The sequence below is a fragment of the Syngnathoides biaculeatus genome, chromosome 9 (genome assembly GCF_019802595.1).
Source record: "Syngnathoides biaculeatus isolate LvHL_M chromosome 9, ASM1980259v1, whole genome shotgun sequence".
Taxonomy (NCBI): Eukaryota; Metazoa; Chordata; class Actinopteri; order Syngnathiformes; family Syngnathidae; genus Syngnathoides; species Syngnathoides biaculeatus.
Genome location: NC_084648.1, coordinates 20,998,642 through 21,026,543, shown reverse-complemented (window position 1 = coordinate 21,026,543; position 27,902 = coordinate 20,998,642). Strand labels below are relative to the sequence as shown.

Below are 27,902 nucleotides of genomic sequence, written 5' to 3'. Positions count from 1 at the left end.
GCCGCTTGGGAGTCGGGGGACGACATAAAAGCAGCTTTTTTTTTTGGTTTTTTTTTTTTTTTTTGGGGGGGGGGGGGAAATGGGGCTCGACCAGCGGAATTCATTGCGCCGCAACACTGAGTGGTTGCCTGTAAAACATTTCCGCTGGCCCAATCAGGGGGGAACAACACTTGGGATGGACAACTTGCACTTTTTCAACGTCCATTTTTTTCGTTTCGTTTTGTTTATGAATTCTTTTTGGGAAAAAAATGGAGATGGTTGTTCAACTTTGATGTAAAATATTTCTTAACCTCATACGTTTCCACAAGTGTCTGTTCTTCCACATCTTTTTCAATTCAGTATAGAAATAACAGTTCTGTCACCTCTATTATTATAATAGGATGGGCGCATTCCTTCTTGTGTGGAATTGTACATGACAAAAACATGCAAATTAATATCTATCATTTAAGATTCCAAGTTGTTCATAGGTCTGATTGTCTGTAAATGCTCGTTTGTCTTCATGTGCCCTGCAATGGACCGGCGACCAGTCCAGGGCGGACCCCGACGCCATCTTTTCTAAAAGTCAGCTGCGATGGGCTCCATTTCGTTCATGAAGCAGCGCAGAAATTGGATGGAGAAAAAAATAAAACAACTTCTAGGACGGGGGTGTCAAACTCATTTTTCCCCACGGGCCACATTTTTGTTCCAAGTTCCCCTCAGAGTGCCGTTATGACTGTGGAACAAAAATATTTAGTCATCTCATCATATTGACATCATCAATTTATGAACTAGTTTTGGAATCAGAAATGAACCATTCACGTTTGGTAACACAAAAATACTTGTAATATCTCAACTTTATCATGTCTCATATATGACAATTTGAAATTTTGGGACACATTTTTACAAAAAACCATGGAAATTGACACTCGAGATTTGGCTTTGCGGGCCACATAAAGTCACGTGGCGGGCCGGACCTGGCCCCCGGGCCTTGACTTTGACACCAGTGTTCTAGAAGAATCATGCAAGAATGAATGTTTGCATATTTGAATATACATAAGTGAGGCCCATTCGATCTTTCACTGTCGAGTCATGCAATCCACAAGAAAACAGAAGTAACTGCTTGGCGACTCATTTCCTCATCTGCTGACTTGACAAGAAGTCACTGGAATCCATTTTGCTCTTATCAACCTAGTGTTAAATTAATAGGAAAATATAAACAATGGAAAAAAAAAACACATACATACATACATACATACATACATACATACATACATATATATATAACAGCAACGTATTGCATATTTCAGAACAGGAAATCGATTTGTTATCCGTCCGCAACTGTAAATGAAAGCAAATTCCCGCAACAAAGAGCTAGTAGCGCCATCCAGTGGTTACTTGGATACTCGTTTCAAAATGAACCCAAACACGGGTGCCGATCTGTTTGCAAAGTGATCCGAACAACTGGAAAAGTGGCTTCCTTGGCCAGTCCCTCAATGATCGTGCGAAGGACGAGCTGCATGTGCATTTCCAAACAATTTGAAATTTTTCGAACTTCCTTTGTAAAGAAAAATTCAGCTCACGTAACTTCACACATTCAAACTACGGCGGGGGAAAAGAAGGCCGCTAAAATTTTCATTGAAGCCACTTATCAGTTTTCTGGATCGCTCTGCTGGCAGGATGACATCAAAGAGTTTGTTTACAAGTGAAGCACTGATCTAAAAAAAAAAAAAAAAATGGATAGCGCTGACACATCGAGCGGTGTCGATTGGTTGAAGCCAGTCGGCCCCCATCTTGGTACTCCCAAAACGTGTGGAGGATGTGATTTACAAATTGGATTAGGGCTGTGTTTTTCTCATACAGTTTGCCATGTAAGAATTAAAAATGGTCGTGTGAGCTTCACGTTTTTTTCCAGTTCTGGCAACACGAAGGATTTTTAATTCGACTTGGTAAGCCAAAAAAGGCAAAGTGCAAAGGAAAGCCATAGAACGCCGTGACAAGCAAGAAAGCTTGCATATTCCCTCGGGCCCGAATTCCGTGACATGTTAACTTTTCCCAAAATACGCTGTGAACCACTATCATCGTAACATTGGGAAAAAAAAAAAAAAAGCATTTTTTGTCATAAAAGCATGAAATTTCAAGTCAATCCGTTCGATATATTTGTGGAAATAAGGACTCGCAATGTTCATTTGTTGTCTCTTTGACGTCCAATTTCAGTCAGAAAATTGACACTTGTTTCCTCGCATTTGAAAATCTAATTCAATTTCCGGAGTTCTGTATTATGACATCCATCAAATTTTTCACAGAAAATGTAGTTTCTTGCTTATCCACTGATTGTTTGGGAAAATATTGACATCGCTTTTTCGCAAAAAAACCTCGACCTATAAAGGTCAAGCAGAGAGTGAACAGTCAACAACAATAAGCGGAGACAAAACAAGTGAATTAAGCTCATCAGAAAAAAAAAAACAAACAAAAAAAACTTTACAAACTTGAAGAGTGTCAAAGTAAATCTTTCTAACTTACCTGTGGAACGTTTTCTCACAGCCACCAAACTGGCGATGAACGCACAGGTCGGCGTGCTTGTTTTGGGAGTATCAAGATGGCGGATGGCGACTTCACATTTGGTGGCCAATGAGCCATCCAGTCTCTTTTTTTTTTTTTTTTTTTTTTTTTTTAGCTCAGTGGAACGGAGAAGGTTCGAGTTTCGGCCACCCGGAAATGCACGACGTCACGCTGAAAAGGTCCCTTGGAGGTCAACAGCGTAAAAGCCACAAATTCCGGGAGAACATTTTCACACGTCTGAGTGTGTGCGGGGTTGTTGTTTTTTTTTTTTTTTTTTTTTTTTTTTTTTAATAAACCTGGCACCTCTTTGTTGCTGCTGCTTAAATTTTAGGTGAGAGTTCAAAGCCTCACAGCTGCGGCCAATGACGGCATGCATGAACTCCGTGTTGTGGGGGGGGGGGGTCATGTGACCAGAAACCAAAGTCAGCGTGTCAGAGTTGAGTGACAGGTGGTCAGCAGCCCCCCCCCCCCGCCCACACACAAACGCAACCAAACTCTGCAGCACACAAGCCACAACAACACCACAGGAAATCGTTTCCATAGCAACATACATCCCGCTTGCAACAAACTGTTCTGTTCACACAAATAATCATCCGTCCATTTTCCAAGCTGCTCATCCTCACTAGGGTCGCGGGAGGGCTGCAGGCTAAGTAACTTCAGGCGAAAGGCCAGCCTGCACCCTGAACTGGTCGCCGTTTGGTAGTGAAATACAAGCAAACATAAGACAGGCCGGCAATCATATCAATACTTGCTGTAGTCTGCAGTAATTTTGTGCAGCAAGCGAAGGCCAGCGGGATAATATCGACAGCTGGTCTTGCTTGGATTCAGAAGGACTCATTCTTGTTACACAACATATTAGGGCGATGTCACAGGATCCAATCACAGGACACTTTGAGACAAGCGACCATTCGCACTGCCGGACAATTGACCTAAATTAACCTGAGGAGAAAACTGCCTCGGTACAGGCTGAACAGAACTATTTCTTATACACATATTGAAAGAGGTCTGAGAACGGATGCCTGCGGAACCCCACGTGGAAGTATTCTGCGTACAATGGGCCTAATACACAAAGGGGAACAAGTGTGTGTGTGTGTGTTTTTTTTTAAAGGAAATCTCTTTGATCCGAGGTGACTAGGTACACTTTCATCCCATCTTGGTTTTTGTATTTTCCATGGATCGCATTGTTTCGGGCACTTATGGCACAGCTGAGTCCGAGTAGCGGATACCAAACAAAGGAACGGCTTCCCGTTCCTATTCCGGCAACTCTGTTTATGGATACACAGCGACAGGTGTTTGCAGTACGCCGCACGAGTCACGCGACTGCGTTCCGTGTCAAACAAATCGCTCAGAGTCTACGCGGGTAGGCCGTCTTCTCCACTTGTGTGCTGCGCAGTGGCCAAGCGGTCAACTTCGGAGATTTTGGCTCGAGTTTTCCTTTTGCGCGTTCTCTGACGTGAGCTGAACGAATCCATCGCTAAAAGTTTGCATTTCCTGTTTCCGAGCTCCCTTTTTCTTTTCTGCGTGCGAACAGGAGTACGAAACCCAAGATTCACGTGGGCGGGGGTTGAGTGAGGCGTTGACAGCGACCCCAAATACTTTGGATAGCCTTTGTTCATGCCATACGAATAAAACACAACAATAATTCCAAAAACTGTATCGTAGGATTTGAAATGAGTTCCTGTACATCGTTCCCCTTAAACAAATAGAAATTGTCAAGCAATATCAACAATTTTCTTCTTTTTAAATGAGCACTTAGCAGTTAAGACTTTCCATCATTTCCACTAACAATCCAGGCTAAAGTGAGCTCCTCGCCAAGATCTCGGAACGGTCGCTTATCTAACATCCACTTACTTCTTTGACACCAATGACCGTTTTTCTATTAGCAAGAGTTTTGGTGGCAAAACCAAAAAAAAAAACCCCCTAACCCACACAAATATGTTTGTTTTCCTGGCTTGAGGTTCGGTTCCAAATTGAAAGAACCCATCAAGCAAAAAGCCCAAACGGGGCAGAGGTGGACCGGAACCCGCACGGCAAGCGCGCAAGCTTACCTTGGCGCTCTCGCGGCACTTGAAGACGTAGCAGGCGCAGTGCGACGCATCTCTGAGCAGGCACCCGAAGCTGGCGGGGTCCTGGCTGTCGTGGATGAGCTTGGCCACGCGGTGGGCTCGGCACTCGAACAGCACCGTGTGGGTCAAGGGGTCCCACGGCAGTCCCCGGGCCTCCGCGCAAACACAGCGCACCCACGACGGCGTCACGCGCAGACACGCGGCGGAGCCCGGCTCCCGCGACCGGCCGATCTCGGCCACCACCCAGGGAAGCATCGCCGTCGTGGTCGCGGGGTGGACCGGGAGGGAACCCACCAAGGTCAGCTCGTAGCGGACCTCCTCCGCCTCTCCCGTCAAATCGCCGCCAGTCGTCTCGGGTGGAAGTGACGGAGCGGTCTCCGAAGGTACGCGGGCGCCGCGGGACGCGTGGCTCGTGGGCTTCGCCTCAAAATAAAGTCCCTCCATGGCGCCCCCTGCAACAAAAAACAAAATGGTTCGGGTCACTGACTTTGTGGCGAGAAATGACAGCAAAACAAATATTGGAACTTTTTCAAGCCGTATGGAACACTCGACTTGCTCGTTTACACACACAGTGAAGGAAATAAAATCTCCAAATTGAGGGGCACCGGGTTCCATTGTCGGCGCCCCCCACAAAAACGCCTCTGGCCGCCACTCCAGCTCAGTGATGTCACGACACTCACGTTCTTGTCCTCAAAGCATTTTCAGCCATTTGCGTAACAGTCGAAACAAATATGAAATATGAGGACACGCGCAAGGAGCGACTCGAACGATTTGGGAGCGGAGGGCGACGGCAACTTGGCAACTTTGACTTTGCTCACGATCGCGCTTGGACAAAGATGGCAACAGGTGATGATCGATCATCGTCATCGATTCGCTCACAAACCACTCTCAAATAATCACTTCTTAAATCATCTTCCTCCAACTCCCACAGTCGACACATTTCAAGCATGAGCACGGCACGTCGTCGAAAAAAAAAAAAAAGGATGCTAGTGAATTGCGGTACTACCTGAACTTGTTGGAAACATCTGCGACCTGATCGGCTTATACTTGTTTTTGAAGCGGAACCAAAAGCGGCTGCCTGCTCCCACGGAACCGGGGGGGGCGTTAGAACTCCGGCTTGCTCGCTGTCGCCCTCCCGGTCGTTAAATTTAGAAGAGAGCCGCCTCCGCTGTGCCTCCGCGCACCGGCGGGTGGGTGGGGACGCGTGACGCCCGCGTGGGGCCCGCGCGAGCGAGACTGGGCCACGTCACGCCCACCCAAGTCCACGGGCAAAGCAGGACTGGGCTGTACTGCGCGTCGGGCCCGGGAAAGGTCCCAATTTTTGACAAAGAAGTTCCAATTAACGAAAATACTGCAAATAAACAAAGCTAAATATTATGGACATTAGTGGGTCAAGTGTTTTGGGATTGTCCCCCCCACCCAACATCGCAAACATGGCAGCCAAAGTTGTAAGTTCTCATAAATTAGTCATCCATCCTACCTCAGTTTCCCAACCTTTGAGCCAAGGCACATATATTACATGAGGAAAAACATCACATCACACCAACCATCCATTTTCTCAGGCACTTATCCTCACAAGGGTCGCGGGAGTACTTGAGCCTGCCCCCCCCCAGCCGACATCGTGTAGGAGGTCAGGGTACACTCTGAACTGGTTGCCAGCCAGCCATTCACAGGGCACATCGAGACAGACAACAGTCGCACCTTGGGGCAATTTAGAGTGTCCAATTAATGCCGCGTGTCTTTGGGATGTGGGAGGAAACCGGTGTACCCGGAGAAACTCCACACAGGCGGGGCCGGGATTGAACCCGGGACCTCAGAACTGTGAGGCCAACGCTTTGCCAGCCCATCCACCAGGGTTCCAAAACACGCCAATACCGAAACGATGATCTCATCTGACAGTTCTGTGTTCAGAAGTCCACGTTGTGTGACAAATGGGCCCGTTAAATTGAACGCAAATCTAACAGCGCCAGATAAACAAGTTAACTGTGCGTTCTGCCATCTAGTGGACGATCACATAATTACACCATCAATCGGTACATCGATGGATGAACAAAGACATTATTTCCAAGAAACAATTGATCCAACCGTTCATTTTCCACATCATCTTCGGCGAGTAAATCATTCCGGACCAAGGGAACCGTTTGGAATGTGTTTATTTCTACGGCGCTCACAGAAAAACACCAATGAAAATCTGCGGACATGAAAGTGCTCCCAACTGTAACAAAGCACCTCAAGATGGTCGGGAAAGTGTCCAAAAAGCTCCGAAACGAAAACGCACGGACTTGATGCAAATGAGGACTCCGACTGTGGATGTTCAAAAAAGAACCTCCGCAACTTTCTTTCCAGCTGATGTTGCTTTTGATGCCATTCGAGACGTTCGCAAGTCGGCCGCCGGTCGCTCGTCTGGTCTGCCGCGTTCGTAATCGCTCCGTTGCGGATTTTCACACGTCAGTTCTACTCTGGCTTCGGCTCCAGTTTGTTTTTCTGCGGCTCGAAGAAGTTTTCAACGACGGCCTCCACCAGTTGGTCCAGTTCCTTCTTCAGGTGCTCCAAATCGCTGCCGACAGAACCGACCACAACTTCAGAAGCCGCCCGTTAAAAAAAACGGGCGTTTTTTTTTTTTTTTTGTACCTGTTACCGGGGGCCGCGCACAGCTCGGTGTAATATTTGATTTTGGGTTCGGTGCCGCTGGTTCTCATGGTGGCCACGCCCCCGTTGGAGAAGGTGAACGTGATCATCTGACTGGAACGCGAGGTGGGAAGAACCTGAACAAAAAAAAAAAAAGAAAGCATTGTAAAAACAAGACTTTTACTCAACCGCAGCTGCGCGACCCTTCCACGACCTGCCGACGAAAAATCTGCTCTGAAAAAAAATCCCGTCTGAATCCTCCCAAAGGTCGGTCGGTACCGCGGCCGATCGATGGTTTGCTCGGTGTCGTCAAAAAGTGAAAAGGTGGTGGTGGAATTTCCACTTCATCGGTATGAGAAGAAACAAATATCGTATACGTATCTTTGCTGCTCTATCCATGTCAGCAACAAGGAGTGACAGGCAGAGCGATGAGATGCTCTTCCGCTCTGTCGGTCTGTTGACATCCGTTTTTGTTTAGAGGTACGCTTTGTAAGTCAAACAAGTGTCAATGGCGTGGCTCAAAAAGGGTTGGAAAAGAACAAAGAACAAAGAAGTCGCCGGCGTCATCCCGCAGACCGGACCAGCTGCCTCTCGGCTTCGCCCGCATCTTAGCGGCGCTTGTACCGGCAGGTTTGTGGCGATGCTCGCGACAAAGGAAACCGAAAGGACGTACGGCTTTGTTATCCGGCCGGTTGCTGTCGAAGCCGGTGGTCAGGTCGCGGACGGCGGTGACCGCGAAAGGGCCGCATTCGCTCGGGTACGAGTCCGCCTCGCCGCCGTAGTTGCGCAGGCGCTCGAACAAGTCGCGGATCACGTCCTGGTCGTGGCAGATGAAGTAAGAGTTCTTGCTGAGGTGGTAGCCGTACCTGAGAAGCCACACGCACATCCTGATGAAATGACCTTTATTGGATTTCTTTCATAGCGAATGCACATCATCCTCCAAAGTAGCGGATGCGATCAGTGGCCCACACCGGCGACGCCTACGTTGCGCTGCAGGGGGCGACGACACATTCAAAGCGCTGACGGCGGCATTTTCTAACTGGATTTGCAGAAGGTAACGCAATGCAACGCAAATAAAAAGCACAATCAAAGTAGTGTTTAGTGCAAGAAAAAAAAAAAAAGAAGAGGTTTGAATCTGGATTTGAAAACAGGCTGACATCGGGAAACTTATTTTGGTTTTTTTTTTGCAGCACGACAGCTAAAAGCCGCTTCAGCAATTTTGCTTTGGACTCTGCACTCCGTTCTTAGACCCGAGTCAGTCGATCTCAGAGCCCTACCGGGTTTGGATCCCATTAGCATTTCTTTCATGACTCGGGACCGAAGCCATTGAGTGATTCATAGGCCGGGGGCAGAACTTTCAAATCTATTCGAAAACTGACTTGACTTGAGAATTGGATTTATATGCTCCGGTCACAAGTCGAGCTTGCAGCTGTTTAATGCTCTTTTTGGCGAGCCCGGCCAGAAGACCATTACAATCGTCAAGTCTACTGCAGAGATCAAAGCATGGATGAGCTTCTCCTGCTCTGCTTGACACATGCTGGCCTTCGCTCTTCGGATGGCAAAAGGCGCTTTTAGTAATTGATTCGATAGAACTGTGGAAGGTCAGGTCGGAATCCATCAGAACACCGAGCTTTTGGACTCAGTCTTTGCCTTTTAAAGATAGGGTACTCCAGGTATTTATGAACAAACGGTAAACCCTTTTTTCTTTCTTGCCAAAAACAATGATCTCACTTTTGTTGTGGTTACATGAAAATACATTTTTGCTCATTTCGTTATTAGTGCGGGATTTACAGCCACCCGTGGCGCACGGACATTTTTCCACTTCCACTTTTCACAAATCGCTTCAGTGTGTGTAGTAAACGTGTACTCTTACTCTTCATAGATGTTTGTGAGTTGCTGAGAAAGAGTTTGATTTTTGGCCGCCAGGTAGGAAAGCAGCTCTCCGGTTATTGCGGCGGCGCTCACGCCATCTTTGTCCAAGACCGAGGGACTGCACATGTAACCTGCATCACACACAAAAAATGTGCAAGCGAAGGCAATTCGATGACCGTCGCCGCTTTCGCCATCCGGCACGACGCCCAGAACGGCGGACGCGATGGTCTGCCACAGAGCAGTTGTGCCCGTCAGCACTTTTCCGCTATGCCCTGACAAATTGTCGCTTTTTACTTCATTGCTACAAACATGATTTCTTTACAAAAAAAAAAAAAAATGTATCTTTGTTGATGCCAGTGAGCCATCGTGACAGGTACAACAAATAAATGATGTCAGGAAGTATGTATATGAATTAATTTATTCAGCCTTTGTGACATTTTTCGACTGTAAAGTTTGTCCCTCGGCTGCATAACGATTGGACATCATTGGCACGGAAGTTACTCAGTTTGATTGAAAGACGTCATATTAGTACAGTGACGTGCCCCCGTCTCCATTTATTCATTTTTGCATCGTTTCCCTACTTTGATGTTTATGTTCCAAAATAAGAAAAATCATGAAGTTAAAATGCTCCATTCATCGTCTCTTATTTTTAATCCTGTTCAGGGTTGTGGGAAAGCTCAAACGAGTTTTTATTTTCTGTCGTAGACACTACTTGATCGACTTTTGCAAAATATCCATTTAAAAAAAAAATAATAATAATAATAATTTAATGCCGTTCCAACATGTGTGTGCGGCGGTGACATCGACTCTAAAAGGAGGACTTTGCAATTCCGTCCGTCACTTTCTGTCTGGTGACCGAGCAAAAAGAAATTCAGAAGCGCTAATAGAAATCACACGGCCACCGATCGAAGCCGCTCGTGACATCAGGAATGTGACTCCAATTCTTCAAATTGAATGCCACAAAGACGTCATCGGGAGATTCTCTCCGTTATTTCGTTCAGTTTCTACTTACGGCCACAATGTCAACGAAAAGAAAAAAAAAAACAAAAAAAACATTTCTACATCTGTGGAAATCAGGGGTAGTTTGTCGTTATGCCCGCCCGTGAAACCGAAAACCTTTCACTTCATCATATTTACACGTGAAATTTATCAACTTGTTTGCCAATGAGAAATCAAGGCTAATGGGGTTTTCAACTATGTTGGCTAACACAAAAATGCTTGCAATATCTCAACACTTTGAAAACTTTGGTCCAGATTTGAACAAAAACTATGGAAGTTGATACACAAGATTTGCCTTTGCGGGCCAAATCTGACCCAGCGGAGGGCCGGATTCGGCCCCCGGGCCTCGCGTTTGACACCTGCGGTGTGGCTTCTTTGTCATTCGGGTTGAACCAAGTAAAGTGGACATTTTTTCTCCTTGTTATGCAACAACTGAACAATTGATGAGACAGTTCTGCTCACGATGTGTGTGCGTACCTATGGCCTCCTCAAAGGCGAACAGAACGGTCTTGCCTTGATCTAAAAGGTCTCGGGCTCGGTTTCCCATCCATTTGAACCCTGTCAACGTTTCCTGTTGAGAAAGTTCAATCAAATTTCGGAAGTTGCATTCAAAGTCAGGCCCCCCCAAAAAAAAAGATGAAAAAAAAAAAAATAATAATTCACTCGCTACCTCAAAGTGGAAGCCTTCCTTGAGGGCGACGGCTCGCAGGATCTTGGACGAGACGGTGCTGGCCAACATGTAGACGTTCTTGACGGCGCCGACGTCGGGGCTTCGCTCTTTCCAGCAGTGGAACATCCACCAGCCCAGTAACGCTCCCAGCTCGTTCCCGCTGAAAACTCGCCACTGCCCGCTGGCCCGCGCAAAAAAAAAAGACAGAACAAATTGGAGAGGTATAAAAAAAAAAAAAAAAAAAAAAAAGTTCTGCTGTTTCAACAGTAAAAATCACGTCCGATTTACATTTTTGGAAATTGCAAAGAATTTCACGTCTGAAAAGGAAAATCCACGCACGTCGTGTGCCCGTTCAAAATGGCCGCCCTCATTTAAGCTGGAACGACATGAGGCGCATCCGTGAACTTTGACTTTGAAGTTTAAATCCATCCATCCATTTTCCATTTTGCATTTTGCATCTTCAGCGCCGTCCCAGCGCGAGTGGTCCCCAGCCAATCACAAAGGCCGGAAAATGACGTCAAAACCTTTACCTTTTGTTTTGTTTTGAGATACGGTCAAAAAGATGGGAGCGGCCTCATCAATTTCAAATTTGGTAAGCAGCCTCGCATTTCAAGCATCAGCACAAACATCATCACGTGCTGCATTTGTTTGGTTTTCATATTTTTTTCCACTCGTGTGGGCTAAACAACGAGGAGTACGAGTTGCTTCTTTGACTTGATCCACTTTTCAAATTCATTTTCAAAGTACCCGATTATCAGTAACGGGTTAGTGATTCCTAACCTCAGTGTTAAAATATTCTATAAACACTAAATGAAAACTAAGAGGGAACATTTTCCATATTTCAATCATATCTTATGAGAAAAAGGTTAAAAAAAAATGTTCTGAAAAAGCCAACAATCCAGGCCCACCTGCGCTGCCTCTCGGCGACGGCCAGCCGATCGGCGTCGGGATCGTTGGCCAGCACGACGGTGGCCCCCTCCGTTGCGGCCAAAGCAAAGGCGAGGTTCTGCAAGCAAAACGCGTCCCGCGGATAAACGCGGCGCACCCACACGACACGACCGTGCGCCCGCTCGCGTGTTGCGTTGAGTTGAGTTGAGTGCATACCAGAACTCCCTCCCCCTCCTCGGGATTGGGGTACTTGACCGTGGGGAACTCGGGGTCCGGGTCTTTCTGCTGGGCCACAGCGTACGGCGGGCGGAGGTCGAAGGCCCGGAAAGCCGACTGCACGAAGGCGTGGCCGACGCCGTGCACCGACGTGTGTACGATTTTCACCTCAGAGCTTTTGTTTAATTCCCTGGACGGGAAGGGGGGAGGGGGAAGAGACAAAAAAAAACGACTTTGAATGCGAGCACCTTTCAACAATGTAGCGTGACAAAAGTTTCAAATCTTGTCTGAAGGAAACACATGCTGAAATGTCAAGACAATAAGAGGAAAACAAAAAGAAAAAAAGCCTGGAATCATAAACGATGGAAATGAAAGTTCCTCATCCCAAAAAATGTCAATTTGTGGCTTGTTTGCCGTGACACGTGTGGCTACCTGTGAAGGCAGTGACTCTGGATGGCTTGCAAGTAGCGTGCGCTGACGTCCTCCAGAGGGTCCTGCAGCAGGGGGTTCTTCAGGGCCGCCTCCGTGTTCCAGGCCTCTGGCCAAGGCTCCAGATTCTCCTCTATGGCCTTGGAGATGCCTTTGTCGTGGGGGGACACGATCTGGGCACCGTTGTCCCAGTAGACCTACATCGCAGGAGACGGGTGTCAACGGAGACAAAAAAAAAAATAACATCTGTGTACAGAGGAGAAAAAAAAAAAAAAAAAAAAAAAAGATGATAAAAGGCAGCGTTACCTTGTAGCCGTTGTCTTGTTTGGGGTTGTGCGAGGCGGTCACCATGACACCAGCACACAGACCCAAGTGTGAAACTGCGAAAGGCTGCAAACGGACAAAAAAACATCACGGCTGTGATCTTCAACTGGATTCCACAGCCAAAACATAAAATATCACGGGAAGAAATGCGGGGCAGCAGGAGCCAAATCCATCCGAAACGACGGAACGCGTAGTCGAGCCAAGGGCGGGAAATTTGCGGGGACGTTTTCGTCCCGCCGTGGTCGGAAGTGAGAAGGATGCGGCACGTTACCACGAAGGGGGTGGGGGTGACGTCGGAGAAGAGGCGCACCGGAACCCCTCGGCCCACGAACGCGGCGGCGGCCAGTCGGGCGAAGCGCTTGCTGCTGCCCCCGCTGGGCGGGTGGGCTCGGGCGTCGTGGCCGATCGCCACGCCGCGCTCCTTCAGGTTCACAAAACTTTCCTCCAAGTAGCGACACAAACCCTATCGAGTAAGAACATGACGTCAAATGAAGGTTAAATGTTCAAAAACGCCAGGGCAGCAACTAACTTATTTCAATAATTGCTGAATCACATGAAAAACATTTTTTTTCATTTTTATTCCGTTATTTAAAAAAAAAAAAAAAAATCACAATTTCAAATGCGCAACATCCATCCCTCGGGAAATCGGCAAAAAAAAATGTTGTTTTCTCAAAGGAAATGTCTTAATTTTTTTAATGCGAAGCGGGAATTATGACAATATGGTGAATTTTAACTTCAAAAATGTCTACTAACCATGAATCAGTTGGTTATTGAAATAGGCGGTGCTCCTTTAATTTTTTTTTTTAAATGTACGTGTGCCCAGTTGTGCTCCTAGTGAGGCGAAAGAGGGGACGTGGACCCCGGGCCCGGGTAACGAGGACCCAGAACAAACTCAAATGGCCATTTTAGAACAAAATGAACGCGATCGCCTCTGGCAGAGCGTTTTCGTCTTCAAAAACAAAATCTGCATTTTGCTGCGTCGCACAGCCTCATGGATGCGTTCATCCGCAGTCGCTCGTTGCTTTGCAAAACTGGACCTCGTCCGCAAACATCTGCCAAACTCAAATTCGTTCTTGAGAGCGATAAAATGAAAAATGTGGGGGAGGAGCGAGCAAGACGAGCGCTCGTCGGATGTTTCATCTGTGACTCGACCTGCGTAGTCTGGATGACGGTGAGCTCGTTCACGCAAGCGACGCCGGGGCCCATGGCCGCCCTCAGGCCCGCCGTCCCGAACTCCATCCTGGAGGAGAAGCATTTCTTCAGCGCCTCGACGGCGCCCTCTTTCAGCAGCTTCTCCACCGCGCACGCCGTCTTTGGGTTCTAAGGGTTGGAAAAGGCACAAAACGCTAAATATCATCGGAGTGGATGTGAAAATGTGGCCGATAAAAGAAAAATAAATGAAGAAAATGGAGCAGCTGTCACATTTTGGGGATTTCAGGGACGGCTAAGTGAAACTTTTTCGATGGTATGAACACGATGCCAACGAAAAATATTGTCTTGGAGCGTGTGGCTGATCAAAGGTCCACTGGGAGCGAGTCAGTCACACAGAGTCGAGCCCTCGACACATTTCATCTGTGCTTCTCGATGCTCTTGTACTGTTACCGACTTGCCCCAAATCATTTTTCTGTGTTACATTCCTCGGTATTATGTTTAATAGCCTTCCTCAAAGAAAGCCCTTTATTAAAGATGGGAAACGAGCGACGCCGTGCACCCCCCCCCCTCCCCCAAAGACATATTGCCCACGCACGAATGCGGTTGGACGTTTGGTGGTGGTTGGAAGGACGGAGGCGCAGAATGGCAGCCACGCTACTGCTGGACTGCCCCCTGTTGGCCGGCTGCGGCTATGCAAGTAGCTTACCACCACTGAGATGTAACTGTTTTATTAATTAATAATGTACAAGTGTAAAGCATTACACGGTGCAATAAGTTTAATGTAATACAATAATAATTGAGCTGTACCACTTGTGTAAAGAAAATTTCTCAAACTGCTTTTTTTTTTTATTGGCGAGGGGCTGTACCTAATGAAGTGTCCGGTCTGTCCCTTTCTGCGGGGTCAGAGTCCAACGAAATGGAGTTATTAGATAAGTAACCAGTTCTAAATTGGTTATTAAGATGGACAGAAATTCCTTCGTTATCATGCTTCTTCTTCTTATTATTATTTGTCAAGTGAAATAATTAAAGGAAGCTTCTGGAGAGTTACGTGTAGGACCGTCACATAGGTATGAATCAGAACCAGCAATAAACGTCCACGCATTATTCCAAGTCCGCTTCCTTCCTTCCTCCGCGGGACATTTAGTGACAATAAAATGCGCATATCAATATTAATGTCCCAAAAAGGAACCTCACGTGACCTTCGCGAACTTCTGCATTTGCAAGCTAGCAGGCTAACAAGCTAGCAGGTCGGCATACCCACCTTGTCATACTGCAGCCATTGCGTGACGGCGCGGTCCAGTTCGGCGTCCCCGGTTGTGGTAAAGCCGCCTTCCATTGTTGATTGTGGGCCGATGATGCAGCCGGTGTCGCTATTCGAGCGGAAGTTCGGGATGAAGCGAGCCGCTCATCCCGAGTGGGTTTTATACCCGCACCCGGAAAACTGCCAGAGGCTGTTGCGTTCAAGTTCTTTGGGGAAATCCCAATTTTGCGGCGGTGGAAATTTAAGAAACAAAACAAAAAAAAAAAAAAAGGCCTGGTGAAGGCGGACACTTTGACCACATTTGGAGTTGGTCGCATTGGATGCACTACTGAATTATCATCTTATATCGTTGTTCCTTGTAGTTTTGCCTAAGCGGAGTCAGAATGGAAGACGAATAATGCACCACACAAACAAAATTACAGCAGCAGCAATACGATACATGTCATTCATTGCATATTTCTTTCGACCCATTATGATAATCTACTGACGTTAGAAAATCGGAATAATCCTGGAAAAATTATTTCTGTTCACTTGAGGCGCAAATGAAAGTCACGAGAACCACGTGTGGTGCCTTCACGTTTCAATGAAAATGTGGTAAAAATCGACGGGCACACAAAAGTTCTCGGGAATTTGATGGAGGGAAAAATGATCAGGCGAACTTTCAGATTTGATGTCCTTGGTCTACTGGTAATTTCGAGGTTTATGTGGAGAGTCTGAAAGTTTGATCTTGTCAGCAACTAAACGTTGAAATTTCGGCATAAACGCTTCCGTCATTTTACAGTGGGGGGGGGGGGGGGGGGGAATAATCTTGAAAATTCAGTAAGACTTTCTTAGTGTCACCTAAACCTTTGCAGATTACCATAACTAGATTACATTTTTTGGGGGGACAGGATTCACACATTACTTTAGCAGTTCAGTGGAAATGAACAATGAAATATGAGTGCAATATATTCTGCTTTCATCTTTAAGAAACGAGCACTTTCGCAATCCCGCTTTGTGGTTTGAAAGCTGGATTCAACCGTTGGTTGTTTTCTTGGGACAGCTCCATCCTGGACAATAAAGACTACCATATGAATTGTGTGGTCAATACCAGATGTAAAAAAATATCTTTTTTTTTTTTTTTGTGGTTTGAAGAAGTTTTGCCATCGTGCCTCTTGGCTCTGCGTTGTTGCAAGCATGAAGAACAAACAACATTTGATGAGGATAAACTACGTTTCAAATTCACAATTCTACAGTCATAAAAAGTGTTCCTAATTCACAATGCGTTTCAATCGGTGGCATGAAAAGACGTCACATTGTAACGTCTCAGGAAGGGAACTAAGGAACGAACTTTGCCAATAGACAACAATGAATTAAATTTGACTGAAAACTCATGTGGAAGGGAAAACAAAGATGAGCTTTAATTCATAGCGACTAGCTCGCACGGTGCCATCGCTTGCGTTTCCTTTGCTTGATGTTAAACAGATTCTCGTCCGTCGGATGGATCGGAGCGGCCATTTTCAGATGCGGCTGATTTCTTTTCTGTTCACGTTTGTCTTTCTTTGACTTCCCGGCTGGTGGTGTCCTCCGAAGAGTTTCCTTGAGGCCCGCCGATGAAACTTCTTTGTCCTTCTTCCGTTTCCTCTTTTTGCTGTTGTCGTTCTGTTGCGTTTTCTCCCCGGCGCCCCGCCCCCTCGGAAAATCGGCGTCCTCGTCACAGTCGAGTTTGGGCGGGACGACGCGCTCTCTGGGCACCGCCCGCTTGGGCTTCCACCGTTTGCCGGCGCTCTCCTGTTGCTTGCCCTTGAACGACTTACTTTTTGGAAATACTGCAGCCCTCGAGTCGTCTCCGTGGTGAAAAAAAACATGGCTGGGAGTGGCTGCGCGGCAGCCCCAAGTCCTGTGAGCTTTACGGTGGAAGGGGTGGCCGTTGTTGGGAGAGACGACTTTTTGCTTCTTCTTCGGCGGTCCCGGGCTACACGGGGTCCGAGAACCGTTGGGCATCAGGCCGTTTTCCTTCAGTTCTGGGAGAAAGAAGACGACGACGACGACGATTAATTTAACACCGCAACTTTGCAACCGCGATTGGGTCGGACACACAAAACCGGGACCAGATTATTTTCATGGAGCAATACAACCTCCATTCTGAGAATCACATGAGCGCACGGTGACCTCAAACGCCTGAAAGTTTTCTTTTGTGAGGTGACTGACCTTTGACCTTGAACTTCAGCCTGTGCTGTCTACGGTTGATGTCCTCAGTGGTGTCGTAATGGTTGATGAAGGGCGTGGTGGCGTACGTCCCCCTGAACATCCGCTGCCGGGTGCAGCCCTGAGGCCCACACAAAAAGGGGCATCGGTCGCCATGCCGACGTCGCCAAAACAACTAAATATCCTCAATCCGGTATCACGACAAATTGTACAGTCACTCCATCACCTCAAAACGTTCAGGTTGGTTTCAGGGAAATAGGAATTTGCCCTAATCGTATTTTCTGGACTGATTACAAGCCTCACCCAGCAAATTTTTAAAGGAAAAAACCATTTTGGACATCCATGAGATATTTACAAAGAAAGACGGTACGCAGCAAGATTTTTCAAAGTTGTAATAATATACCTTAGCTTTTCTTTTCAAATGGTGCCTGTGACGCGGCAGTAACACGGCAGCAATACGGTTGTAACACAGCGCTAACAGGGCTGGGTAAAATAACATACCGGTAAAAGTTTCCAGTGTCTCACCACGGATTCATTTATGCCAAGTTTACGTGCAGCAGCTGTTTCCTTCTTTATCTACCAGCTCGATTGCTTTTAACTTGAAAGCTGCATCACGAGCATTTCTTGCATTTGGCGTGATGAAGGTCTCTTCATGTTAATTTTATTCGTCTACAAAGCGTAAAGTTACATTCAACTTGCGTCTTCCTCGACACATATATTCCACCTCTCTCACTCTAACCTTTTCTGCTGGAGCGCCCCTGGCGGCCGTTAGAAAAAAAAAAAAAAAAAAAAAAAAATCCATAAATTAGCCGCGTCATTGCTTAAGCCGCAGGGTTGAAAGTGTGTGAGAAAAGTCGTGGCTTATAGTCTGGAAATTGCGGTATTTGTTGCAGTTCACAACTGCACAATAGTAAAAAAAAAAATCTTGTGAAACAAGAAAATGTTTTTAGACTACCACACTTGTATCCCTTAGCATATTCCAATACACAAGAAGATTCAAAATATTAACAAATGCTTTATTTTTTTTCCCTCACATTACTTACTTACTTACTCACTTACCGCTGTGGTTGTTGAAGTTCCCGAGAAAGAAAGTTGAGTTAAATGTTGTAAAATTCCGATTTTAAAATATTACATTCAATGCATCCTAGTAGGAGAGAATTAGGTCAGTTGTTATGAGCTTTCTCACCGCACATCTTTTTAATATGCATCGGGTATGACGTACAGTTTGGCCCAGTGATGAAATGAACTTTACAATGAGGCATTTTGACGAGTGTTTGATTTGGCAGAAGCAACGTACATTCAGTCACGTGCGAGATTTGCAGACGCCGGATCGTTAAACGCGACCGAAATCGACAAAAACATTCGATACGCGGTCCGATATTACTCACGTGGCCGAAGTGTCCTTTTCTGGAACAGTTGTAGCAGTAGGCGGGGCTTCGGCCGTTGTCCTCCCCCTTCTGCTTGAAAGGAGGGCCCGTCTCGGTCTAAGCATAGAGGGACATAAATGGGGGGTGGGGGAGGAGGGGACTGACCATAAGAGACTCTGGTTGGGATCATCCGTAGGCCTGCCCGATACGACGTTCTTTCATCTTTCACCCCCCCCCCCCCCCATCATCATCATTCCCATGCTATTGATACGGTGAATACAGGCGCCGATACAAAACTGCTGATTAGCGCGGCCTGCAATGACCCCCGTGTGATAAGTGTGTGTGCGTGTCACGGGGTCCCGCCGTCCCTGATGGGCCGGGGTTCTGAAAGCCTTGCACGCTCCAATAAGCGCAGCAAATATACACCGATAAAGAAAGAGCAAGAGCAGAGACGCAGCGCAGCGCATCTCCAGCCGACGACCTCTAAAGATGCCCCCCACCCTCCTCCCCGGATTTACTCCGATTCCGAGATGCCAACTCATTTGTGGCCCGTGTCATTTCTCGAACGCAGCCTTGCTAATGTCGGTAGGTAGCCGCCTCAGAGTTTCCCCTCACCCCGCATCCCCCCGCCCCCCCCCTCCCCTCCCTCCTTCTCTCTTTTAACGCATGAGTAGTTTTGCAGTAGAAAGGATGAATGCTATTAGAGCGTCGCGTCATTATCGGGTCAGACCGGCAGGGCCCATCTCCATCACAAAGGCCAAGAGATCACAGACCTCCTGCGCGCACACACACGCGGGCCAGCTAAAGAGATGACAGTTGTCGTCATCTGAGCCCGCTGACCTCCACCCTGGCCCCCATTCGCCATTCATGTAAATTGGCTGCGAGACTCCTTGCGTCGCAGCCCCCACACCCCCCCCCCGACCTTGGGCTCGTCTTATCTCGACCCGTTGTGCTCCGTGTGTGTGTGTGTGTGTGAGGGGGGGGGGGTCCCAACAGCTGACGGCGGACTGATCCTTCCTCATCCTTGACTCTTGACGCAAGGTTGTTTTCATGAAGAAAGACAAAACAGTCCAACAGTGTCATAATAACGGAAAAGACGACGAAAGGGGCGGGGAGGACTTTCCAAAATGTGCTGACAGAGGAAAAAAATACAAAATAAATAATGCCATGTCAATCAGGAATTTGCAGAGTACTTGCGATTACAACAAAACGATAACTAAAATGTATCCAGTGCTTAATTTGATCTTGATCATTTCTGGGACGTTGATTCCGTTGCTGGGTACAACTCAACTTTTATCAATGGGATAATTCACATCATTTTTGATATCCGAACTAAAAAGAGGTTAATCGCAGCTACGAGTAAAATGTACACAATGGACACAGTTTGGTTGCGTTAAACGCATGTCTACTAACTTCATTTGCCATCTGGTGTAAATATATCGTTTACATTTCTTCAATGGTTTGCTGAAAAATTGATTCTGGAAGTGTGACGCTTCCTCCTCAAGGCGGCTTATTCAACAACTGCACAAAAATGTGAAACTTCTCCTTGCTGAGATCCGGCCCGACGTCCCCCCGGCCTTGCAAACTGAAGTCTTGTGGAACTGCGTGTAGCATGAGATCGGCTTGAACCCGAATATATTTGGCTAAGGAGCTGTATAAAGGCCCGACTGAACTTTGGAGTTTGTTGTTTTGAAGCACCACTCAAATGGTTCCTAGAACCGGTCTAGCATCATCAGATTAAAATCACCAAATGTGGTCATCGTGAGAAATAGTTTTGCAGTTTGCGTCGGCACACGGTCCGCATTATTGAGAATTGAACAAATGACGCCACCTCCCTCCCGTTTGGGAACATTTGACTTCATGCTCCATAAATGACAGGTGGCCCAAACCGCCAGATGGGTTTTAGTTCACATCCCTCCGCGCGAAAGTCCAAATTGAGCCCGAGTGCAACGGCAGCAAGAACGAGGAGATCCGCTTCCTGCTGAGGTGACGCCAGAACTATGCGCAGCGGCAGTACTTGAGCCGCTGGCTGAAAAGGTGAAAAAAACCAACACGTGGTTGAGGCCGGGCGGGGACACAGGGCAGAACCAGAGGGTCCGAAAGGCTTCGCTGTGTCGACACGGACGAGCGGCCAACCGTGGCCGCTCGTGCGTGCGTGCGCGCGCATGTGCATGCACGCGCGCAACCATCCACACCCGCACACAACTGTGCGTTCCCACAGTGGTCTGCCCACTACGACACTCCCATTTTTTTTTTTTTTTTAAGCCTCGCTCTCCTCAGGTCCTTGCTTGGATGCTGGTGGCAAAGCCGTGATAATCCTTCAGCCAACACAAAGCTTTGACTGTTACGCACGACAATCAGAAGGAAACACACACAATCTGAGAAGCTCGCAGGCTTGTGTGTGCACAAGGTGGGGGGGCGCTTTGCATGTGTAACCGCAAAGCATTCGGGAGAGGTTTGCATACGTTACTGCGCCGACGAGGGAGCAAACTCCGTTCTGCGTTATCGTTGACGACAGCTTCACAACACAAGATCGCGGCCGGGGCCGAACCAAAACATACGCGCCGTTGGAGCGAGCCGCCCAGTGAGGAAAAAAAAAGAGGAAAGTCCTGCCTGGCGCACGTGATACTTGAAGGGCTCGTTCGAGACAAACTTAAGACGTCCTGCGAAAGAGAAAGAGCAGGCGAAAATAGGCGACATTTGAAGCGGAGTAAATTCTCTCACCAAAGAAAAAGAAAAATATGAGCCGGAGTCCAAAAGACGCCTCCGCCCACACTGCTACGATACAGTCCGCTGACATCTGGGGAGAAAAAGTCAAAGTCGGCAAGCGCCGGAGCAGGTTTGGCGACGGCGGGAATGTCGTCAGCTGCTCAAATACCACATCAAGTGTTTGAATGACTCATCTTTGCAAGACAACAGCCGACGGGACCGCGGGCGCGTATCGCCCACAGAATCTCTTTTGAAAAAAAAAAAAAACCCAGAGCCGAGACAATGAAGCCACAAACGCGCTGCGGTGATGATACGCCAAGGACTCGGCTCCGCACACATGCAGACGTATTGATCGCGAGGTTAAAGCCTCTTTCTGCATCTCTGCCAATCACCTGCACCTTCACGCGGCCACAAAATCGAAAGCATCCAGCTAAGCGCAAAAGCACAAAGCCCCGCAAAGCCTGCAAGACCTCTGATAACGCCGAACCTTTCTCGACGCGAGTGCGCGTGCACACGCGCGTTGCCGCGTACGTCCAAGCGGGGCATGCAAAAAGAAAAAAGAAACAACCGACACAGTCCGGACGCAAGCATCTCCGGCCGGAACGTGAATTCCATCTGCGTGATTTCTCAAAGCGCTGCGCTCATTCGTGGACGGTGAATGTCTTGTTTGGCTTATTTCAACCTCAAACCTAATATTCTCTGAAATTAGGCACAATATCCCTTGGAATGATTTGTAAATTGTCAATTTGAAAACGCAACATAGTGAGTTCTTCCCGTGCTTTCGGGCGCAGTCCTGAGCCTGACCGCTTGGGGGCGCTCTAACACAGTCCGACATGAGAGCACTGACTTGGACTTCCGTTGTCGAAAAAAAAGTTCAAAACAAGCAGTTCAACTGTCAATTGTATTCAGCTAACTTCCTGTTCAGCTATTTAAAGAACTCCCCAAAGGAATACAAAGCCAAACCTTACAAGACATGCTCACAGTTGGCTGTTTTTTTACACCTAGAACACCCAAAAAAAAAAAAAAAAAAAAAAAAAAAAAAAAAATGTAAATAAATAAAACCGTCAGTCTGCAAGTAAATCATGACAACGATTCAGTGACATGTCTTGCACATACATCATGTATTGGCGTACACAATTCATAGACTGTAATAAACACCTGAAATGTAATTAGCCAGTGATTCCCCCCCCCCCCTAAAAAATATTGACTGTTTAGAGTACAGTCCAAACGCACACATGTACACGGACACGAAAACATGGTAACTTCATTTCTAAAATTGAAGTCATGTGCTTGAACGCCTTCGGAACAACGGACTGAATGAATACGAACGAGCGCACGCACACATGCCCCGCTCATCATCATCATCATCATAATAACGCCGAACCTGCGTGGCTCTCTCTCCTTTTTTTTTTTTCTTTTTCCCCTGCTTGGAGTACTCACTCGTCCCTTATTAGCCTTTTTGTCCCAGTCATAAATGTACGCCGAACGGGAAATGAAGGAGGACGGACTCGTTCTGAAAAAGACAAGATAACGGACTCGGCACGAGGATGGCCGGCAGGGCCGAAACATTTTCGGCGCTCGTAATCCGGAACAGCCACGAGGGGGCGCACGAACGCCTCTTCGTATGAAGAGAAAGGAAGAAAGCGGCTTCTGCGTGATTTTGCCATTTATTCAAGATGCCCTCTGCCTGTGCAGGAGGCAAGTAAGTCTTTCTACCTTGCACCTGATCTTTCTCCATCCAACTTCAACGTCTTCAAACTTTCATCCTCAGCTCTGTTATTTCTTGTTTTCCCATCAAATATGATTAGTATATATTCTTACTACTGGATCCCAAGGTCCTCACATGCTTTATTTAAACGCAGGCACATAACGTTGTCATCATTTGGCTCCCAGTGAGATGAAGTCGGGCCCTTCGAACGGTTCATTCATTCATTCTTGAAGGTGCACATAAGCACTGATGAAAAACGTTATGACTTCAAAGCGCTCACTATATATAAACCCTGACCTCATTTTGAAGAACACTTACACCGACTATGTTCCTGTATTTTAACCCGTTCATGGGCAGCCTCCCATTTTTTGGACATCATGATTTTCATGCATTATATCCTTCAGTATATCAAAATATTCAAGCGTTTTAATCTGATTCTGATTCTGGTTTTTGGGACAATCTACTAAGAAAATTCAAGTACCCTCTCGCGGGCAGCGTCCCATTTTTGGGACGAGATTGTAAATGAGTAAAGTTATCATATAACTGAAGCCTAAACGAAAAAGGAGTGTTATTTCCTTGATTGTGGCCTGTTAGGAGATTTTTATCTCCATAAGGCAAAAAATTGCCACCCTGCCCATGAATGGTTTGATGCTGGTCATTATTAAAATGGTACTTTGGAGAGCTAAGTATTAATTTGTTTAGGTTGTACTTGGTGTAAAAAGTATGCAAACTACTTAAGGTGAAGGATAGCAGCAACCCTCACTCACGATGAGGCAGCCCAGTTTGCAACTACTGCAAACTACAGCCACAACCATAAATTGAATTGTCATCAACCAGAAAAGAAAATGACAATCTTCAATTCGTAACCACAGCCTTGCTTTAGTTAAATGAGCATTGAGAATAAAATGCCCATCGTCCTCATTTTTCTAATAGAAGATGAGTCGAGTGATTGCAGCACGGCCAATCTATAAATAATCAGAGATTACAGACATTTAAAGCCCTTCAAAACAAGAACTGAATCAAGGAATTAAGACTAGAAGGAAAAGGACTTTGAAGAATTTGCAAGCACTTCGAGACAATGGCCGAAAAGGTTCAGTTTGGATTCTTCGGACTCGAATTGCCGCCCAAAATATTTGAGCGCGCCAAGACGTTGTTCTGGAGGAACCCCAGGGCATTGTGGGCAACGCTGCGGTTTGGAGGAGTTTGTCAGTGGAGGGCCAGGTGCACGCACACACACAGGGAGGTGTGACAGAATGCCTTTTCACACCTGGCTGAGCCCAGCGGAAGGTGACAGAGTCGCATCTCCCAACGCGGGCGCACCTCCTCACATTGGGGAGTTCAGGGTCATAAGCGGCATCATGAATAAAATGAGGCTGTCGCAAACGGGAGGGGGGTGGGGGGGGGTTGTGGTGGTGGTGGTGGTGGGGGTGGGCGGGGGGCGAGGGGAGAGGCCGGCCGGCCCAGCGTACGCGCGCAGAGTCCGAGCCCGCAGCGCTTTGTGAGTTTGTTTATGCAGAGCCGTCTGAAGCCCGACGCCGGTTTGGACGCGGAACGACCTTCTGTTCCCTCCGCTTAAACGTCTTAAATACCTCAATTAGAGCCGGGTCACAATCCGCCACCCGTTAAAAGATGCCGCCGACGGCGCATCTCGTGAGGGGGGAAACGCATTCCTTCCCGTTTTGACGTGAACGTTGGACTCAAATCGTCGGAAGCCTCCCCGGGAACTCGGCTGTCCCGCCGCCTGCCACGAACCGTCAGACAGACCCCGTTAATTAATCTCCACAGAGGAGAGTGACACACCTCCCCGAGCACATGGCACGCGGCGAGATGTATGCAAATAAGTACGCACTCGCTCGCTCGCTCGTCTTGCCTCTTTCGCACTGGTTTTTCCCGCGTGGCGCCGCCAGCGCATTTCATGCTTTATCACGTCTTTTAATTGACAAACAAGCTGCTCTTTTCTCTTAGGCTGAGGTCTATATCACCCCCCCCCCCCCTTCCTACGTACACACACACACACACACACAACCGGGCAAAGAAGTTGTCTTTTTCCCCGTTTTCACAGTACACACCCACGCATAAGCAAATACGGCTCCCTGTTGACGTTGCCACTTTAACCGTCACGCATTTATTTATACCGCAAGAGCCCCAGATGTGCAAAGGCACAATCTTGCATCTAGTTAGTACTCGACGCTCTGTAGTTCCTGATAAATGTCCCCAATTCCTCTTACGGGTCTTTCCTCCCCTAGAATAAAGGCGTAGATGCTCTGTGGATGCCATACCTCAAATAACGTAGTACTGTGTACTATATAGCGTCTCCAGACGGGTTTTTGTCCTGCTCGTCCCTCACAAAAGCCGAAACCCTTCAATGAAAATGTGGTTCTATGTCGCCAAGATGAGCAGATTCTCAAAACTGTTCAGCAGGCAGAAATGAACTAAGCTCAGTTCACGTTGGCAGAAAATATCAAACCATTCGTGAACTTTTGTTGGTCGACAACGGATTCTAACTCGCGCTACATCTGAGTCGGCACACTCCTGCCACCGTTTAAGTGCCGCCGCCGTTGACACGAAAACACATTTTTATTGTGGTTTCAAACAAAAGTCTGAATGTTTTGTGCCACAACTTGCCGATAACTACAACAGTTCACGATTCCCCCCCTTGACTGAGTCCCAAATACTAACTGAAAGCACCAAAGTGCTTCGCAGTAAGTTTGGTGTTGTTTGGATGACGAGCGGTGCCGTGTTTACAACAAACATCCCCTCCGAAATGATTGCTTTATTTGGACCGTAACACGTTTACCCACGTTTGGGAGATTTCAAGTGTGTTTTGCAACATTTTGAAAGGAAAAGTAATGCGTTTGTTGCAAGACACTCACCGAGATGTGATACTGTCTCCAGATCTCTGGACAAGCCTGCGGAGGGCAAAGGGTAAACGTTAGATTTTTGATTGAATTCACAGAGAAAAACATTCAGAAAGCAGATGAATAAACGTTAACAAGTCTTGTGACATTAATGAGGAGACAAAAAAAAAAAAAAAAAAAAAGTCTCATTTGAGGGAGATCAACAAGTGCAACTGCATGAGATGCTCAGCGGTGCTTTTGGGTACGAATGAACGAGGTCAAAAAATGAGCTCGTAACATTGAAATCTGAAACGTCACCGCCCGCAAATCAAAACCTGTCCCGCGTTCCGCAGCCACATCGCCGCCGTCAGCCAATGAAAATCCGGAGAGTCGTCCTCGCCTCGTGGCTCCGTCCCGGTGCGGTTAAAGAATTATCTCCGGCGCTTCGGCACGCTGTTCCCATCGCATTCCGACATCCTCTCTAAAATGCCGGCACTTCCCGCTGGGAAATTGAAAATGCCGCGGCGGCCGCCGGCAAAAAGGTTTATCTACTTACACACCCTGTGAGTCCGAGAGTAGATTTACTTGCCGTAACATTGAGACCACTTGTACCGTATACAAAATGAGATCCAGTACAAAGATATGAATCATTTCACACGTTACCTTTATGATTGTGGTTGTAGTGTGGGTTGGTGAACAACTGCACTGCATCACACTGCGAGCTGCTTTTGCCCACAGAAGGATTCAAAACAACTCGGTGAAGCTTTTCAGTAAGATGCAGTCCAGTTATGGAAACGACGACCAGAAAGATTGAATCCCTCACTCAGCGAGACAATCAAAGTCAAAATCATCAAAACAAAATTTGCTCACGTTGTCAGATAGAGCAGCTGGGCTTTTCACTTAAAAATATACGCAAAGATAAATATGAATTTCAATAGCTGTGTTGTGCTCCATCTCATCAAGCGTTCCTTTAACCCCCACCGACACGTTTTTTCCCCCTCCCTCCAGACCGTCAGGGCGGCCTGTTGTTGTCGAGGGCGACAGGCGAGGCGAGCGGCACACTTGCGCTCCGTCAACCGTCCGTCTTTAATGAGAGACGCAGAAAGGCCCTTGGGACCGAGACCTGACTCTCGCTTCTCCACAAATGTGCGCACGCACAACATAAAGTTCTGCCACCCGGGAAAAGTCATTACAATTTGCACCTAACTTCTTTCTACACCCAAAAATAAATAAAAATGGAAAATGCGTTACAGTAGGTGAGAAAAGGCTATGAAAGCGATGAGGGGGCGGGGTGCCCGTGTGCCGGTCTGCCTCTGGTGTTCACCCGCTTACTCATCCGTTACGCAGGGCACAGTACATGACTGACTGACGGAAACAAAAAAAAAAAAGCGAACCGCACGCGCGGGCTTTTCCAGCTACAGCGGCCGCATCTACGCCCGCCGCGCACGGTCATGGATGTTGCGGCGGGATAATTGTCATTGATGGTTATTAGATTCACCCTTCAGAGCGAACAAACACATTCAGCCCGTACACGCAGCATGCCGGAGACATAACTAAGCCGTAATTACTCAAGTGTATCAATTAATGTGAACAGCGGCGTGTGCTGACCCCCTTAGGCTCATTATTGCTCCAAGAAAAAAATGCAGAGGGGCGACGCTTGCCAACGGAGGCCAAAAGTGAATGTTTGACAGAGCCTTTATGCTGCTCTTCCCCCGCTATCATGTAAACGTGAGGCAATTTCAATACAGCGGAATCTTGACAATCTTTTTTGAAAGCGCTGGTCGCAGTTTGGCAGAAAGAATGACTCAGCTTTCTTCCAAGGGAGGCTGCGAGATCTTTCTTAGCACTCTCAGATGACAGTTACAGTCAAACAACAACCTGGCCGCGCAACTAAAGATAAGACTACGGGCAGCTCAAATCGAATGACTCCGCCCACCAACCTTGAGAGTTGACGGGCACTGTACCCGAGTGTGGGCGGCATCTGCTATTTTTGCATCTCTGTCTTTTTGTGTTTTTGTTTCAACTTCGCAATCATTTATAAGCCGTCCCAA

The 27,902-nt window shown here is 47.2% G+C and overlaps 3 protein-coding genes across 7 annotated transcripts in view; all 3 read right to left on the bottom strand.

Annotated features, from left to right (window-relative positions):
• Nucleotides 1-5,710, bottom strand: part of tbc1d1 (TBC1 (tre-2/USP6, BUB2, cdc16) domain family, member 1) — a 37,263-nt gene extending 31,553 nt beyond the window's left edge. Inside the window, exons 1-2 of one of the 3 annotated variants that reach the window (XM_061829252.1) lie at nucleotides 5,611-5,710; nucleotides 4,587-5,056 (exon numbers count right to left, since the gene is read on the bottom strand). In XM_061829252.1, the coding sequence (XP_061685236.1) occupies nucleotides 4,587-5,056; nucleotides 5,611-5,629 (489 nt within the window). In that variant the 5' untranslated portion in view covers nucleotides 5,630-5,710. The remainder of the gene's footprint in view (nucleotides 1-4,586; nucleotides 5,057-5,610) is intronic. The other 2 variants (XM_061829253.1, XM_061829254.1) reach the window with 2 other exon arrangements.
• A 1,030-nt stretch (nucleotides 5,711-6,740) lies between these two features.
• Nucleotides 6,741-15,276, bottom strand: pgm2 (phosphoglucomutase 2). Its single transcript, XM_061829698.1, has 13 exons — nucleotides 15,044-15,276; nucleotides 13,783-13,950; nucleotides 12,902-13,093; nucleotides 12,613-12,696; nucleotides 12,310-12,503; nucleotides 11,878-12,067; nucleotides 11,682-11,779; nucleotides 10,774-10,954; nucleotides 10,581-10,674; nucleotides 9,106-9,235; nucleotides 7,906-8,098; nucleotides 7,236-7,369; nucleotides 6,741-7,161 (listed from the first exon to the last, which is right to left on the bottom strand). Exons 1-13 carry the CDS (start codon nucleotides 15,116-15,118, stop codon nucleotides 7,059-7,061), a joined length of 1,836 nt encoding a protein of 611 aa, XP_061685682.1. The 5' UTR covers nucleotides 15,119-15,276; the 3' UTR covers nucleotides 6,741-7,058.
• Nucleotides 15,277-16,418: 1,142 nt separating this feature from the next.
• Nucleotides 16,419-27,902, bottom strand: part of zcchc7 (zinc finger, CCHC domain containing 7) — a 34,719-nt gene continuing 23,235 nt past the window's right edge. For all 3 annotated transcript variants that reach the window (XM_061829696.1, XM_061829697.1, XM_061829694.1), the window contains exons 7-10: nucleotides 25,888-25,923; nucleotides 18,619-18,714; nucleotides 17,234-17,351; nucleotides 16,419-17,046 (exon numbers count right to left, since the gene is read on the bottom strand). In XM_061829696.1, coding sequence (XP_061685680.1) covers nucleotides 16,457-17,046; nucleotides 17,234-17,351; nucleotides 18,619-18,714; nucleotides 25,888-25,923 — 840 coding nt within the window. In that variant the 3' untranslated portion in view covers nucleotides 16,419-16,456. The remainder of the gene's footprint in view (nucleotides 17,047-17,233; nucleotides 17,352-18,618; nucleotides 18,715-25,887; nucleotides 25,924-27,902) is intronic.

Bases quoted from the DNA above. Each gene is read 5' to 3' on its own strand.
- pgm2 (XM_061829698.1), bottom strand. From the start codon at position 15,118: ATGGAAGGCGGCTTTACCACAACCGGGGACGCCGAACTGGACCGCGCC. The intron at 12,504-12,612 runs GTAACGCTGCCT...CCTGCGATGTAG, and splicing joins AACAAGACAACGGCTACAAG to GTCTACTGGGACAACGGTGC. The intron at 8,099-9,105 runs GTAAGAGTACAC...GTGGCTTCTCAG, and splicing joins CTCACAAACATCTATGAAGA to GTACGGCTACCACCTCAGCA.